The sequence below is a fragment of the Cajanus cajan genome, chromosome 2 (genome assembly GCF_000230855.2).
Source record: "Cajanus cajan strain Asha chromosome 2, NIPB_CcT2T_4, whole genome shotgun sequence".
Lineage (NCBI taxonomy): Eukaryota > Viridiplantae > Streptophyta > Magnoliopsida > Fabales > Fabaceae > Cajanus > Cajanus cajan.
Window position 1 is genome coordinate 60,707,903 of NC_138518.1, and position 15,082 is coordinate 60,722,984.

At 38.2% G+C, this 15,082-nt stretch overlaps 1 protein-coding gene and 1 pseudogene across 1 annotated transcript; one reads left to right on the forward strand and one right to left on the reverse strand.

Annotated features, from left to right (window-relative positions):
• Positions 1–2,676: 2,676 nt before the first annotated feature.
• On the reverse strand, positions 2,677–6,372 carry LOC145955104 (uncharacterized). Its single transcript, XM_083069807.1, has one exon. It carries the CDS (start codon positions 6,370–6,372, stop codon positions 2,677–2,679), a length of 3,696 nt encoding a protein of 1,231 aa, XP_082925933.1.
• Positions 6,373–9,243: 2,871 nt separating this feature from the next.
• On the forward strand, positions 9,244–11,771 carry LOC109813110 (putative L-type lectin-domain containing receptor kinase S.7 pseudogene; annotated as a pseudogene).
• Positions 11,772–15,082: the final 3,311 nt, after the last annotated feature.

A 15,082-nucleotide genomic window follows, 5' to 3' on the forward strand; every position in this document is an offset into this window, starting at 1 on the left:
CCCTTCGGCAAGCGCAACATTTCGGCCGTTTCCCGGAGGACTTTGAATTTGACATGTCAAAAGACTTTTACCAAGGGTCTTTCATGCCTTTTCAAGATATGCCCGAAGGGGCCACTCCTGATGGTGACGCACCGAACGATGATGATGGCGAGGATGAGGAGACTCATGCCGCTTCAGATGGTGACACTGAAATTCATCAAGAGTCGCGACCGACTCAGGAGGGCGAGCCGAAGGTACAAGGGAATGCTGATGACAATGCCGAAAAGTAGTCTTGTAGGAAACTTAGGCTTCTTTTATGTCGGGCCGATAGAGCCTTTTTAACGTTTTTTTTTTTGTTTTTTGCTTGTAGAACTTGGCCGATAGAGCCTATGCCTTTTATTAATGAAAGAGTACTTGTTGAAGAAACTTGTGATTTGGACTTTTTTTTTTTTTTTTTTTTGAGCAATGCCGAGTGGGTTCACTCGGATTGCTTGTCCTTTTGAGCAATGCCGGAGGCACATCCTTGGCCGAATGGGTCATTCGGGAGGGAAGCCTTTTTGTGTGACTCTGAAGGCACGTCCTTGGCCGAATGGGGTCATTCGGGAGGGAAGCCTTACTACGTGATTCCGAAGGCACATCCCTGGCCGAATGGGGTCATTCGGGAGGGAAGCCTTATTGCGTGATTCCGAAGGCACATCCTTGGCCGAATGGGGTCATTCGGGAGGGAAGCCTTATTGCGCGATTCCGAAGGCACATCCTTGGCCGAATGGGGTCATTCGGGAGGGAAGCCTTATTGCGTGATTCCGAAGGCACATCCTTGGCCGAATGGGGTCATTCGGGAGGGAAGCCTTATTGCGCGATTCCGAAGGCACATCCTTGGCCGAATGGGTTCATTCGGGAAGGAAGCCTTATTGCGTGATTCCGAAGGCACATCCTTGGCCGAATGGGGTCATTCGGGAGGGAAGCCTTATTGCAATCAGTGGAAGATAAAACGTATTGAGTTAAACTGCTTCTCATTAATAGGTGCCTCGTTAAAAACCTTATCGGCCAAAACCCCTTTTCACTTTTTTGTAAGGGGAGAAAAGACCGATAAGGAAAAGAGTGCACCGAGAAAATATGCTGTGATTACAATGTTTGAATTCAAAAACCTAGCTAAAATACACTTTCAGGTGAGACGAATTCCATGATCTTGGAACGACCTTGCCCGACAGTTCCTCGAGCTTATATGCTCCATTGTCAAGGTTATGGCGAATACGAAACGGGCCATCCCAATTAGCCGCCAGCTTGCCTTCCCTAGGATTGCGTCTCGCCGACCCTTGAACCCTCCACACGAGGTCTCCTACCTGAAACTCCCTCTTGACGAGTGTTGAGTTGAATCGCCTTGCCATTCGCTGTTTGCAAGCTTCCACCATAATCTGAGCTTGGGCACGAACTTCATCGACCATGTCTATTTTGGCCCGGAGGGATGCCTCATTGCTGTCTTCATTGAAATATTGCCTCCGAAACGATGGCTCCCCCACTTCAACAGGAATCATAGCATTCGTACCATACGTTAGCCGAAAAGGAGTTTCTTTTGTTGTTGACTGTGGTGTGCACCGATAGGCCCATAGGACCTCCAGCAGTTCTTCGGTCCAAGCTCCTTTGGCGTCGCCTAAGTGTTTCTTCAACTCACCAAGAATAACCTTATTCGCTGCTTCAGCCTGCCCATTTGATTGTGGGTGTTCGACTGAGGTGAATCGGTGTCGAATACCCAAGTCTGCCATAAACTTGTTGAGCTTGCGATCTGTAAACTGGAGTCCATTGTCAGTGATGATGGCGTACGGTATTCCGAAACGCGTAATAATGTTCTTCCAAAGAAACTTCTGAACATTACTTGCCGTAATGGTAGCAAGTGGCTCGGCCTCAATCCACTTTGTAAAGTAATCAACTGCCACCAACAAGAATTTGCACTGGCCCTTGGCTATAGGGAATGGGCCGAGCAAGTACATGCCCCACAGAAGGTTCCATGCTTTTGACATTGAATGCATCGTTTGACGAATTGTGCACAATCACTCTTGAGGGTTGGCCAATAATAACCTGCCCTTAAACTTTTGCTGCGAGGGTTCGTCCACCCGAATGTGATCCACAAATGCCTTGATGAATCTCCCGTAATACATAATCAGATTGTGCCGAGTCTACACATTTGAGTAACGGGGTTGAGAAACCCCTCCGGTACAACTGTCCCCCTATGACCGAATATCTAGCAGCTTTAGTCCGTAGGTTTTTAGCGGATAAAGGTTCATCCGGTTCCTTGCCATGGAGAATGAAATTAAGAATTTCGGTCATCCAAGATGTATCGGGTGATGCCGATCCTGTTTCTTCTACCGCCATGCTATCGGTCATAGCGGTGCTTGGAGTGGGTAATTCTAGGTGCAAGGTAGTTCTTAGCTGACCTGGTTTTCTGGAACTGCTTGCTAACCTGGCTAGTTGATCGGCTCGTTCATTGTTTTCTCTTGGCGTGTGTCGTACTTGTATTTCATCGAACTTGGAACACATGTTGTGGAAGAGGTGATAATAACGGAGCAGGTTGGGATCCTTTACTTGAAAGTGATTATTAACTTGCTCCGACACAATCTGTGAATCTGTCCAGCAAATTAAACGCCGAACCCCAATATCATCTGCCAATCTTAGCCCTGCTAATAGCGCCTCGTATTCGGCCTAATTGTTGGAGGCTCGGAATCCGAAGTGCATTGACTGCTCAAGGATAATCCCCTTTGGTCCTTCAAGAATTATGCCTGCCCCGCTGCCAACGTTGTTCAAAGAGCCATCAACATGCATTGTCCATTGATCGCTTTGGAGTTGACCACTAGGTTGCAACTCATTAATGAACTCAGCCCAGTGTTGTGATTTAATCGGCCCCCTTGGTTCGAATGAGATGTCAAACTCTGACAGTTCAACGGACCATGCCATCATTCGGCCTGCGAGCTCGGGTTTCCGTAAGACCTTAGCGATAGGACAGTCAGTTCGAACCACAATCTTGTGTCCCTGGAAATATTGCCGCAATCTCCGAGCCGTGTGAACCAATCCGAGTGCCACTTTTTCAAGTAATTGGTACCGACTCTCCGAGTCTTGCAACATGCAACTGATAAAATAAATGGGCACTTGAGTTTCTTTTTCTTGTATCAAGACTGAGCTAATGGCTTCCTGGGAGACACACAGGTATACCACAAGGGCCGATGATGGGTCGGGCTTAGAGAGTATTGGGGGCGTTCCGAGACGCAACTTCAACGCTTGAAAATCCGTTTCACACTCTTCGGGCCATGCGAATTTCTTTGTTTTTCTTAGAAGTTTCAGGATTGGTTTTGCTACTTCTGTGAGGCATGGGAGAAACCTTGACAGAGCTGTAAGCCGACCAGCCAATCGTTGTACTTCTTTAACATTTTGAGGACTTCGCATTTCGATTACAGCTCGGCACTTATCAGGGTTGGCTTCAATGCCTCTGGCTGAAAGCATGAAGCCAAGGAATTTGCTGCCTGCGACTCCGAAGACGCACTTTTCCGGATTGAGTCTCATGTTATAATGTCGAATCTGGTGGAAGATCTCACTCAAGTCTATGATGTGATGATTAAGGTTATTGGATTTGACAACCATATCGTCCACATAAACCTCCATATTTTTGTCGATCTGACTTTTGAATATTTTGTTCATAAGTTGTTGATACGTGGCACCGGCGTTCTTAAGGCCGAATGACATTACTCGATAACAATAGTTAGCCGAGTCGGTGATAAAAGTCGTCTTCTCCTCATCCTGTGGGTGCATTTGGATCTGATTATATCCTGAATAGGCATCGAGAAATGTCAACATGTTGTGCCCCGAGGCACCATCAACCAGACGATCAATGTTGGGCAAAGGATAAGCATCCTTTGGGCAGGCTTTGTTCAGGTTGGTGTAATCCGTGCACATTCGCCATTTTCCGTTTGGTTTCTTGACCATAACTACGTTAGCGAGCCATGTTGTGTATTGTACTTCCCGGATGAACCTTGCTTCAAGTAGTTTGGCCACTTCATTTTCAACCGCTAGTTTCCTTTCGGTGCCCATCTTCCTTTTTCGTTGGGCTATAGGCTTGGCCTCTCGGCAAACAGAGAGCTTGTGGCACATAACCTTAGGATCGATGCCTGGCATATCTGAGGGGATCCATGCAAAGAGATCTCCGTGCTTCTGAATGACTTTGCTTAACGCACGACGATCTGATTCAGATAATCCGGCTCCCAAGTACGTGACTTGCGATGTATCGGGGCCGATCTGGACTGCAACTTTTTCTTCTATTGACTCCATTCGCTCATCTTCATTCATTCTTGGATCCAAGTCCCATGCCGAGGATTTATCTGCTACCATAGGGTTTACCACGTGAACTCTCCTTGACTTCGATTGCTTTTCTTCCACGGGGGTTACTCGCAAACTAGCGAAGTAACATTCTCGAGCTGCCTTTTGATCGGCATGCATTGTAAGAATTTTTCCCTTGTCGGATGGAAATTTCATTGCCAGATGTGGTGTTGAGACAATAGCTCCCAACCTATTCAATGACGGCCGACCGAGGAGAATGTTGTAGGAAGTATTAGCATGTACCACTATGTACTTAACTTGGATTTCCTTGTACTCTTGCTCGTTGACACCGAAGCGAGTGAAAAGCTTAATGTACCCTTTGGTACTGACTCTTTCTCCCGAGAATCCAACCAAGGGATCATCGTATGGCATGAGTTCTTTTTCTGAGATTCCCAACTGCTTGAAGGTATTCCAGTACAAAATGTCGGCCGAACTGCCCTGATCCACCAAGGTTTTCTTGATTATGCAATTGTGGATTTCAACACTAATTACCATTGGATCGTCTTGTATGGGATCGATCCCTTGGAAGTCAGCGTCAGTGAAGGTTATAGCGGGTAATCTTCGAACAGGTTGCCGACTGACCATATTGACCGATCGGACGGCGCGTAAATGCCTCTTTTGCGCCGAAGAGGTTGAACCTCCTCCCGCAAATCCCCCTGCGATGGTGTTGATGACTCGCCTATGGGAAGATGTCGGCTCATCTTTCCTCTCACGTGATCTGCTTCGCTCGCGGCGAGGTCTATCGGCGCGATCTTGCCGAGGTGGGTCATGTCTAGGTTGACGTTGGCGTTGCGAATCAGACCGATCCACAAACTTATGAAGCTGGCCTTGCTTGATTAAATCTTCAATTTTATCTCTGAGGGTCGCACACTCTTCGGTAGAGTGCCCCCTATTGCGATGGTACCGACAAGATTTACTAGTATCGGCGCGCGATGGCGTGGAAGCTCTTTTTGGGACGGTCAGAACCTCCGATGCCAGAGCTTGTTCAAGAACTGCAGCGCGGCTTGCATTGAGTGGAGTGTAGTGAGTGTACTTCGGACCCCGCGTTGGCCGATCCCGAAGAGTGATCTCCTTACCTCGCCCCTGATAGGATGGTTCCACTGGTTTTTCGGGCTTTCCCGACGGTTCAACTCGGGCTTGATTTCGGAACTCGACCAACTCCTCCATCTGCATATATTTATCTGCTCTTCTTCGCATGTCGTTAATATCTGTAGGAGGTTTCTTGCAAAGGCTATTGACGAATGGCCCCGGCTTTAGCGCTGTGGTCAGATGATGAAGCGCTACGGCCGGGTTGAGGTCTCGAATTTCTAGGGCTGCCTTATTGAACCGATCTATGAACGCACGAAGCGTCTCCTTCTTGTCTTGCCGAAGGCTGACTAGTGACAGAGAGGTCAAGCTATGGGGACGGCTTGTCGCGAACTGGATAGTGAACTGTGACGACAAGGTGCTGAAAGAATCGATTGAATTGGGAGGTAGTCGGGTGAACCAACTCAAGGCCCTACCTTTGAGAGACGTTGGGAAGATACGACATAAAGCAGCGTCGTCCGTAGTGCTCAAGGTTACCTGCGTAAGGAAAACATCGAGATGTTCATCAGGGTCAGTGGTACCATCATACTTATCGATAGGTAAAGATTTCCAATTGTCCATCAAAGAGAGTTGCATGATGGATGGAGTGAATGGGTGTCGGTGCGATCCGATAGTTGCCAAATCTGTGGGTCGGCCTACTGTTGGTATGACCGAAGGGAATTTTTGAGGTGCCACCGCCGAGGCATGAGGGGCCGAGGTGTGTATTTCCTGGGATTGATATGACCCCTGGGTTTGCGTGTTTGTGGCCTGAGTAGGTTTCCACGATGAATCTTGATTTCTCAACGCCTCATTCTCGGCTCTCAAGGCTGAAAGCTCCCTCGCATCCTTTTCTCGCTGCTGTTTCATTGCCTCCATCTCTCGCTTCAGCAGACGAACAGTCTCCGAAAGATCAGTTTCATCTACCACTTCCACATGCTCTTCTTCTTCGGTTTGATGTTCTTCCATGTTCGTTCTCCTAGTTATCGCCATTGCTTTCGCTCAGTTGATCTTTTAGAATCGTTTCGGTTCGGCCCCACGGTGGGCGCCAAAATGTACCTGTCTGAAGGATACACCAATAATCCTCTCGTATTCTGAGGGCCGAACGAGTGCTCCGATCCAATATTCCGGTGTGGGGGAGGTACCTGCAAAAGGCACTCCGACGCTCAAGTCAGGACAAAGCGTAGATATCGATAGCAATTAATGAACAGTGACCTTACCTCGTGACAAGAGCTATTTATACTGACATTTATGGGCCCAGACTTCCATGGGCCCTGTAACAAGATTACCAGATTAGGTAATACGCTCCTAATCGGCTTACGGATATGCTTAACCCTTAATCCTTAATTATGGGTACATTCTTACCTCTATTAGTAGGAATCTGAGTTCATAGATCACCTGGTAGCCGAACGGCATTCGGCCACCTGGTTCGGTCATTCAGGTGCCGATTGGGTGTCGGCTATCAGGTGGCCGAGTGGCCGAACCGGGTGGCCGAATGGCCTTACTAGTACAACTACAAGAAAATTATCATATAATCTATAATAATATAATATATGTCACTAAAAATTACTTTTACCTACACAATAAATATAATATATGTTAGTATATTGTTTAAAAATATAAGTATAAGTTATAGTGATACACAAAATATATTGTTAAATCTCATTCAAAATCAACACTAAAATTATATGTAACTATATGTCAAATAGATATATACCTACATATATTGTACCTATAGTGACATTTTTTTATGTCACTATATATAACATTTTTTGTAATGAATTCATATTATTATTTGTAATCTATCATTTCATTTGTAATAGTGTATATATATATATATAAAATTTAATCTTATGAGTCAGTCAGTTTTAAAACTTTAGTTAAATTCTAAATTTATATTTTAAAAATTATATTAAAATTTATTATAATAAATAATAATTATTAATATTTACTAAATTTATCAGATTATTTATTATTGAACCCTTATCAAAACACTAACAAATGTCTAGTTTACAAATTCTACGCTTAAAGATTTTTTGTTTTCAATAAGAAATGTATTGGCCAACTAATAATAAGATAATCATAATAATGAATATAAATAAAAATTAATTTTTATATTACAAATTAATTTTATAAAGTTTATATATGAATTCATGTTTTAAGACATGGCATACTAGATATAGCTAGCCTTTCCATTCATCAGCTAATTTTTTTCTTCTAATTTTGAGAATATTTTTAAAATGTGTGTAAATGAAAATTAAAAAAAAAATCTTATATAATGTTAATTAATTAATGTTGAAATGATGAGTCTCACATCTATAACGGCTATGTGCAGCATGACATGTAGTTTGTACTTTGTAAATTGTAATAATATAAGTTTTGTTTTGAATGGTACTTTGGTGACATGGTGGGTCTGAAACACGAGTGAGTCACATGGGTTTCTGGGTTCATCAATGATTTCACATAGGAAAATGCTTCAATCACTTCACATATCTAAGAGTTTGAATCCCTCCTTTTCCTTTGACCACCAAATATAGCAAAATATTTTTTTCTTTTCCTTTTTAAACCTATGACATGTGATGTGATACACATCTCAGTAAGTCTGTATCTCTTTTAATTTAATTATTTAATTATATAAATGCTTATACAATATTATTTTTATTCTTATGTAAAATTCAATTATATGATTTATCAAGATAAAAAAAATAATTCATTTAATTGATAAAAATAAATTCATTATATATATAAATTAATTTTTTGTAATTAATACTTATACATGTTCGATACTATTTATCTTCCTTAATTACTTACCATCTTTTTCCAAATCAGTTAAAGTTCATGTTCTTTAAAAAATTTATTACATTTTATTAAATTAAAAGAACATATTTTAATTATGAATATTTTAATATAAAAATAATTAATATATGAGATAATATGAATTAAATCTTATGTAAAAAATAATAATTTTAAATTAATTAGGTCTTATACATAGTAACAAAAGTAGTAACATTTAAAAAAATGTTTATCCTCAAATGTGAAAAAATAAATTTTATGTTTATTTTTCATAAAATGAAATGAAAAGCACTACTATAATTCTTATTAAAAGTTCATTAGAGTTCTTTTTATCTATAATAAGATTGTTAATTTATATACTAATTTATTGAAAAATATATATTAACTTTTAATAAGTTATACACTATGATTTTTAGGCAAGAGATAGCGAAGAAATAATGAGGAGTGAGAAAAAATACATGAAAAGAAATAAAGACAATAGTTTGGTATGTACAAAATTTGTCATCAGTCATTTTTATTTCTTCATAAATCAGCACAAAAATAATCAATATATGTTTAAAATCTTTTTGTATTTGAATGAAACTTACTTACATTTAAATAAAAATCATTACTCACACACAAAAAAAAATTTATTTAAATAAATAAAACTTTTATTCAAATATGATTTCTTTCGAAAACATAAACTTTCACGAATAAACATAATATGCGAACAAAATTATGCTTATTCGAATGACAGTTAGAATCTTATTTGTTTATTTTAAAATGTTTATTTATTTATTTATTTTGAATTTCTTATTTTAATTAATATTTAATCTAAAAATAATATTTTAAAATTGTTTACTTACTTTTAATTAGTTATTTAATTTATTTTAAAATATTATTTATTTAGTTATATAATTTAGTTATCTGTTATATATTTAATCTATTTTTTTTTTTTAAATAATTTTGTGTATAATTTACGAAATGCTCAAGTACTTTTTTGAATCTAGAATAAAAGATGGTTAAAGAGGCAAAGAAGCCACTTATATCAGTTACCACTTTCCACAACAGTTAACGTTAGCATCCCACGTATTCCCATTTTCCCACCCATCTCTTATTTAAACCCCACAACACAACACCTTCATTCCTTCTCTAGTTTCTACATTCACATTCATCAACCATGTCTTCACCAACCACCACCATTGCAACCACCTTCACCATCCTCTTCATCATCCTTCTCACACCAACGCTCTCCCTCAACACCACCTTCTCCTTCCCCTCCTTCCCCCTCCGCAACATCACCCTCCTCGGCGACTCCTTCCTCCGCAACGGCCTCGTCGGACTCACCCGCGCCACCCCCGTCCCCGCCTCCTCCTCCGGCACCCTCCTCTACAACCACCCCTTCCCCACCACCACCACCACCACCCCTTCCTCCCTCTCCACCACCTTCTCCTTCTCCATCACCAACACCACCTCCTCCACCTCCTCCTCCACCCTCACCTTCTTCCTCAACTCCTCCCACTCCCTCTCCCTCCTCTTCCACCCCTCCCCAACCCTCCTCTCTCTCCAACTCTCCACCTCCAACACCACCACACAATCCACCCTTCACCTCATCACTCCCAACCCCATAATCACCTCATGGCTTCTCTACAATTCCCACAACAAAAAACTCTATGTCTACTTAAACTACTCATCATCATCATCATCATCATCATCAACCTCCTCCAAGCCTCAAAACCCTTCCTTGGCCGTTGACCTTGACCTTGATCACTACTTCAACGACAGCCTCTACGTGGGGTTCTCCGCTTCCACGCTAGGAAGCACCGACCTTGTCCAACTCATGACTTGGAGCTTCGAGTTTCAATCTTTTGAGAAACCTGATTTCATCAACTTGCACCCCCACAACGGTTCTTTGAGCCCCTCGACTTTTGTTGCTTCCAGCTCCACCGAGGGTAACCGTGGCAAGAGGTTTGTGATTGGTCTTGGTGTTGGTGTTGTGGTTCCTGCTTTCTTCTGCTTGGTGCTTGTGGTTTTGGGCTATGTTTCTTTCCAAAAGTGGCGTGGTGTGAGGAGGCGCAAGGGTTTTGCTTTGGGGGCTCCGGGGTGTTGTCCCAAGGAGTTTGGTTACAAGGAGGTGAAGTTGGCCACTAAGGGGTTTCATGCTTCCAGGGTCATTGGGAAGGGTTCGTTTGGGACGGTCTACAAGGCTTTGTTTGAGGCTTCTGGGACCGTTGCTGCGGTTAAAAGGTCAAGGCAATATGAAGGGCGAACTGAGTTCCTGGCTGAGCTTTCTGTTATAGCAGGTTTGAGGCACAAGAATTTGGTTCAGCTTTTAGGATGGTGTGTTGAAAAGGGTGAGTTGTTGCTTGTGTATGAGTTCATGCCCAATGGGAGCCTGGACAAGGTGCTTTACCAAGAATGTGAAGGTGGGAGTGGGACTAATAATAACAATGTGTTGAGTTGGTTTCATAGGGTGAACATTGCTGTTGGCTTGGCCTCTGTTTTGAGTTACTTGCATCAAGAGTGTGAGCAAAGGGTAATTCATAGGGACATTAAGGCTGGTAACATATTGCTAGATGGAAGCATGAACCCTAGGTTGGGGGATTTTGGCTTGGCCAAGCTTATGGACCATGACAAGAGTCCTGTTTCAACACTAACTGCAGGCACAATGGGGTACCTTGCTCCTGAGTATCTCCAATGTGGTGTGGCAAATGAGAAGACTGATGTTTTCAGCTATGGGGTGGTGATCCTTGAAGTGGCATGTGGTAGGAGGCCAATTGAGAAAGAGGGGCAGAAGATGGTGAATTTGGTGGATTGGGTTTGGGGTTTGCACTCTCAAGGGAGGATCATTGAGGCTGCTGATAGGAGGTTGAATGGGGAGTTCAAGGAAGGGGAAATGAGGAAGCTTTTGCTTTTGGGGCTCAGTTGTGCTAACCCTGATAGTGCTCAAAGGCCTTCCATGAGAAGGGTGTTGCAGATTCTCAACAATGATCAAGGAGTGTCTCTTGTGGTGCCTAAAGTGAAACCAACACTTACTTTTTCCACTTCCCTGCCTTTGAGTCTTGATGAGATTGTCTCAGATGCTGATGAGGAAGAGGTCTGTCCTGGCCAGGTTGTGTGTGAGATCAAAATTGATTGAATTAGTTAGATGCTGAATTTGTTATTCATTTGATTCTTTAGTTCTTTCTGGACATTTGGTGTTCTAGTTTGACATATAGGGAAATCCATGGTTCATTGACTGGAGTTCAAGCTATTACATTGAACTTCATTGTGCCAATAATGTATTCAAGACATATAAAGCTTAGTGGTTAGTTAGTATATACTATATACCAAAATCCACTTTGTTTCTGGTCATATTATATCTTTCTCAAGTTTGCTTTGCATAACAATCACTCTAGTGATATTCACAGTATCGTGAGTGAAGTTAGACTGTGACCCAATAGGTTGGAGATAAGTACATAACTATAGTAGGAAAAAACAATTGTATTCAGCACTTTCGAGTGAGATATTTTCTCTCTCTAAGTTTTATGTGTAGTTAATTATTTTGGTGACTTTGAATAATTCATCATCAAAGAATCAACTGTTTATATGGATAAGAGTGGTTGCATCCTTTTAAAATTGGACAAAAAGTTTCATTTCTTGTTAATGATTATGCTGAGGGCAAGAGGCTCCATAACGTATCTTTGTGTTAGGAACATTTGGTGACTGATTCAATGATACCTTAATTTGCATTATTGGGAGCATTGACTGGAGCCAGATACCATTGACTTTTGTAACGGTTATATGAGGCAAATTCTGAGTCTCATTATGGATTATTGACCAAAACGCCAAGAAATAAATTAGGGAAAAAAGATTGAGCTGTCTAGAGGACAAAAATGAATGAATAAATAAATAAATCCAGTGTCCTCATTGAGTCAGGATATCCAACTACAATATTCATATGTTAATGTGACTGATATACAAGGATAGTGAAGTTTACAAATCTTTGATTGAGGTTATCTTCCTAGAGAAATACCCAAAAGAAATCAAATTTAATCACTAATTGAATGTAGATAATTTGGAGCAATTGCTATAAAAGCCAACCTTCCTACAAAGCATTCATGTTTAACTTTAATGTACAAACAATGTTTTGAATTCACTGGCTTGAAATTCTATCTATCTATATAATGAGGTGAACATGATTAATGGAAGCCTTTAAATTTTTTTTTTAAAAAAAAAGAAGAAAAAGTATATGTCTGTTATGAATATTGATTACATAAATTCAAACATGTGAGATGAGGAAAAAAACAGAGCATGTGACATCGAAAAGCAGCAAATAGCGTAAAAGCATCACAAATGAAAACTTTGCAACGGTCATTAGACAACCCATGGAATCATTCGTATGGAAACAAGAAGTAATGGACCCCATGAATAGTAGCACACTAGCATATGACTCCTCCATCTTCTTTGTGGAAAACATTTTTTTTATCATAGTAATTGAACTCAATTTACAACAACACACCTACACTATTGAACCAATTTTTCAAGCAGAGATTATTGTATAAATTTAATGTCTATAACATTAAATAATTAATAAAGCATCGAGTTTTCAACTTTGTTAAAACTAGCAGAAAAAGAGATATTTTATGTCTCTTAAAATTTAAAAAATTAAAAATAAATAAAAAATATAATGGAATAGGTAATTATAAGTGATTATTTTTAAAAAAAATATCATAAGTTTCTTTTTTTTATTTATTTCTCAACATTTGAGGAATATAATAGTCCCCAAAAATGTAGAGACTGAAATCAATTATAACATATATAAATCTTGTATCCACATGTATAAATCAAGTGTTTTACAGAGATTATTGTATAAATTTAATATGTCTGTAAAATTAATAAAGTATCTAAATTTCAACTTTATTAAAATTAGTAGAAAAAGAGATATTTTGTGTCTTTTAAAATTTTAAAATAAAATAAATAATAAATAATAAAATAAATAAATAAATAAAAATTATTTTTTAATATTTAAAGGATATAATGACTGATTAAAAAGTAGAAATTAAAATCAGTTATACATTTAGTATTCTCTTTATAGCATGATTAGATATATAGATAATTATTATTATATGAATTATATGTTAATACCTTTTTAATTTTTAATTCATTTTAATATGTTAAATTTGTACGAGAATGTTTTTATTTTCATAATTCTTTTTTTAAAAAAAAAAAACATTTCTCAATTAGCACTATAACTTCCTCGGACCTGTCTCCGACTCCCTCACTACTTAAGACGGAAAATTTTAATATGCACCATAAAAGCTTTGGCATGTTGGTGTATTTACATGACTAATATCTTTCATATTTAAGATAAGGATTAAGGATTCGATTCGAATTCTTGAATATCTTAATTAAAATATATAAATGGTTATCACTTATATCATATTAATTAAAAAGTTAATTATTTATACATTTTTAGTGTAAAGTTTTTTATATTGACAATTAATCATATTTTTAAATTTATTTTATTTTATTGTTATTTGATTAAATAAACAAATAACATAACACTATTAAAAAATATGATTGGTTGTTAGTGTAAAAAAAATTTATATTAATAATGTATGGATGATTATCTCTTAATTAAAATATACAAATTATAATCACTTATATAAATTAATATTGATGATGTATTCACATATTTACCTATATGAGATAATGCTTTGTGTACAATTATTTTGACAATATATATTTAGTACCTTTCAATCGATGTGAAGCGCTTTTGAAACACACGTATAGAAAGAAAGAAAAATGACAGATGGAGAATAAATGTAGAAAGTATTAAATATGATGTACAAAATTTGACGTTGTGATAGTATAATTTCACTGGAGTAGTTATATGATACAGCTGGACTTTATAAAAGATGGATAAACTTGTTATACAATAATATAGTTGGAGTCCATAAAAGAAGGACAAACTTGATTTTATCATATATATATATATATATATAGTAATTTCTATAATGAGTGATTAGGATTGTTTCCTGATTCAAACTTGAAAGGGAAGATGATACATTTATTTGGTTCAAAATTAGGTAAAATATATTTTGAATCATTGATTATAATTAATAATATATTTTTAAATTAACCACCATCATAAATTCTACGTTAAAATGTTTGATAAATAATTATCTTTTCATGTAAAACAAACAAATGGATACAATATCTATAATTTTGCTATGAATGTTACAAGCAACTCTGTCTCTATCTATGCCTATGTGATGGGATGGGACAACTCTATCACTTTAGTAAAGTGTAAAGTTAATGGAAAAAGATCCTTTCTATTTTTCTCTCTCCATTTTCATGTTTTTAGAAAAATATTTGATATTCTTGATTAGGTATGAGATATCTCCATTTCATTTATATCTCCAAAATTATAGTAATAGAAAAAAAAAAAAAAAAAAAAGAGAAAAAAAATGGAGAGAATCTTAACAAAAAAAAAATTACTGCTTGAAAGAGCAGCACGTGATAAGTTACAGAAACAGTGTAAATTAATTCCGTATTTTTTTTATAACGAGTGGGACACGAGTTAAGAAATTCTAAAACAGTTCATTAAAAATGATGGAAAAAATATCTTGATAACATTTTTTTATTAAATATCTTAAAAACATTTGTTAACGAACGTGTGCAGGTATTGCTTGTGTATTGTCAAGTATTCAAACTTCAAAGCATAAGAAAGCCACGTATTCATTATGAGAAATTTCTTTCATATTCTATTTTTCCTTTAATTTCATAAACACCATCTTATTTATTTTTTGTTCCCGAAAATTGATATAAGAACTAGTAAAAACAAGTTTTATTGTTTTCTATTTTCACTCTTCCTAAAAAAATTAAAACAAAAAAAAGTTAAAACAAAATAGCAGTTTTATTA

Excerpts from the sequence above, each read along its gene's own strand:
- LOC145955104 (XM_083069807.1), bottom strand. The coding sequence starts at position 6,372 with ATGGAAGAACATCAAACCGAAGAAGAAGAGCATGTGGAAGTGGTAGAT.